Source organism: Corvus brachyrhynchos, unplaced genomic scaffold (assembly GCF_000691975.1).
Source record: "Corvus brachyrhynchos isolate BGI_N302 unplaced genomic scaffold, ASM69197v1 scaffold220, whole genome shotgun sequence".
Lineage (NCBI taxonomy): Eukaryota > Metazoa > Chordata > Aves > Passeriformes > Corvidae > Corvus > Corvus brachyrhynchos.
The window spans coordinates 5,167,087-5,167,431 of NW_008236209.1; the positions used below are offsets into that span (position 1 = coordinate 5,167,087).

Here is a 345-nt window from a genome sequence, read left to right on the forward strand (position 1 = left end):
CCCTTAAACATCTTCCTTTTAATTTTTGGTTTTTTTTCCTCTCTATTTTTTTTCTTTTTTTTTGCAGGACGGTCGGAACAGTTTTTCGCCGCTTCCATTTATTTTTCGATATCTTATCTCTATTAGGTTTTGCAATCAACTATTAAGGTGCAACTATGCCCAAAAGAAAGGTAAGTACGAAAAAAAAATAATTAAAAAACGAGGGAAGGCAGATGGGGAGCGAAGGGGGAGAGATTAAAGCGGCAATCGCGGAAATTTAGCTGTAAAAAAAAATTTTTTAGCGCGCGCGCGCGTGTATGTGTGGAGTTTTTTGGGTTTTTTGGTTGGTTTTTTTTTTTTGCATTT

The 345-nt window shown here is 35.9% G+C and overlaps 1 protein-coding gene across 1 annotated transcript in view; it reads left to right on the forward strand.

Annotated features, from left to right (window-relative positions):
- Positions 1-345, forward strand: part of LOC103622593 (non-histone chromosomal protein HMG-14A) — a 7,880-nt gene continuing 7,535 nt past the window's right edge. Inside the window, exon 1 of the mRNA XM_008641574.2 lies at positions 1-170. Coding sequence (XP_008639796.1) covers positions 156-170 — 15 coding nt within the window. The 5' untranslated portion in view covers positions 1-155. The remainder of the gene's footprint in view (positions 171-345) is intronic.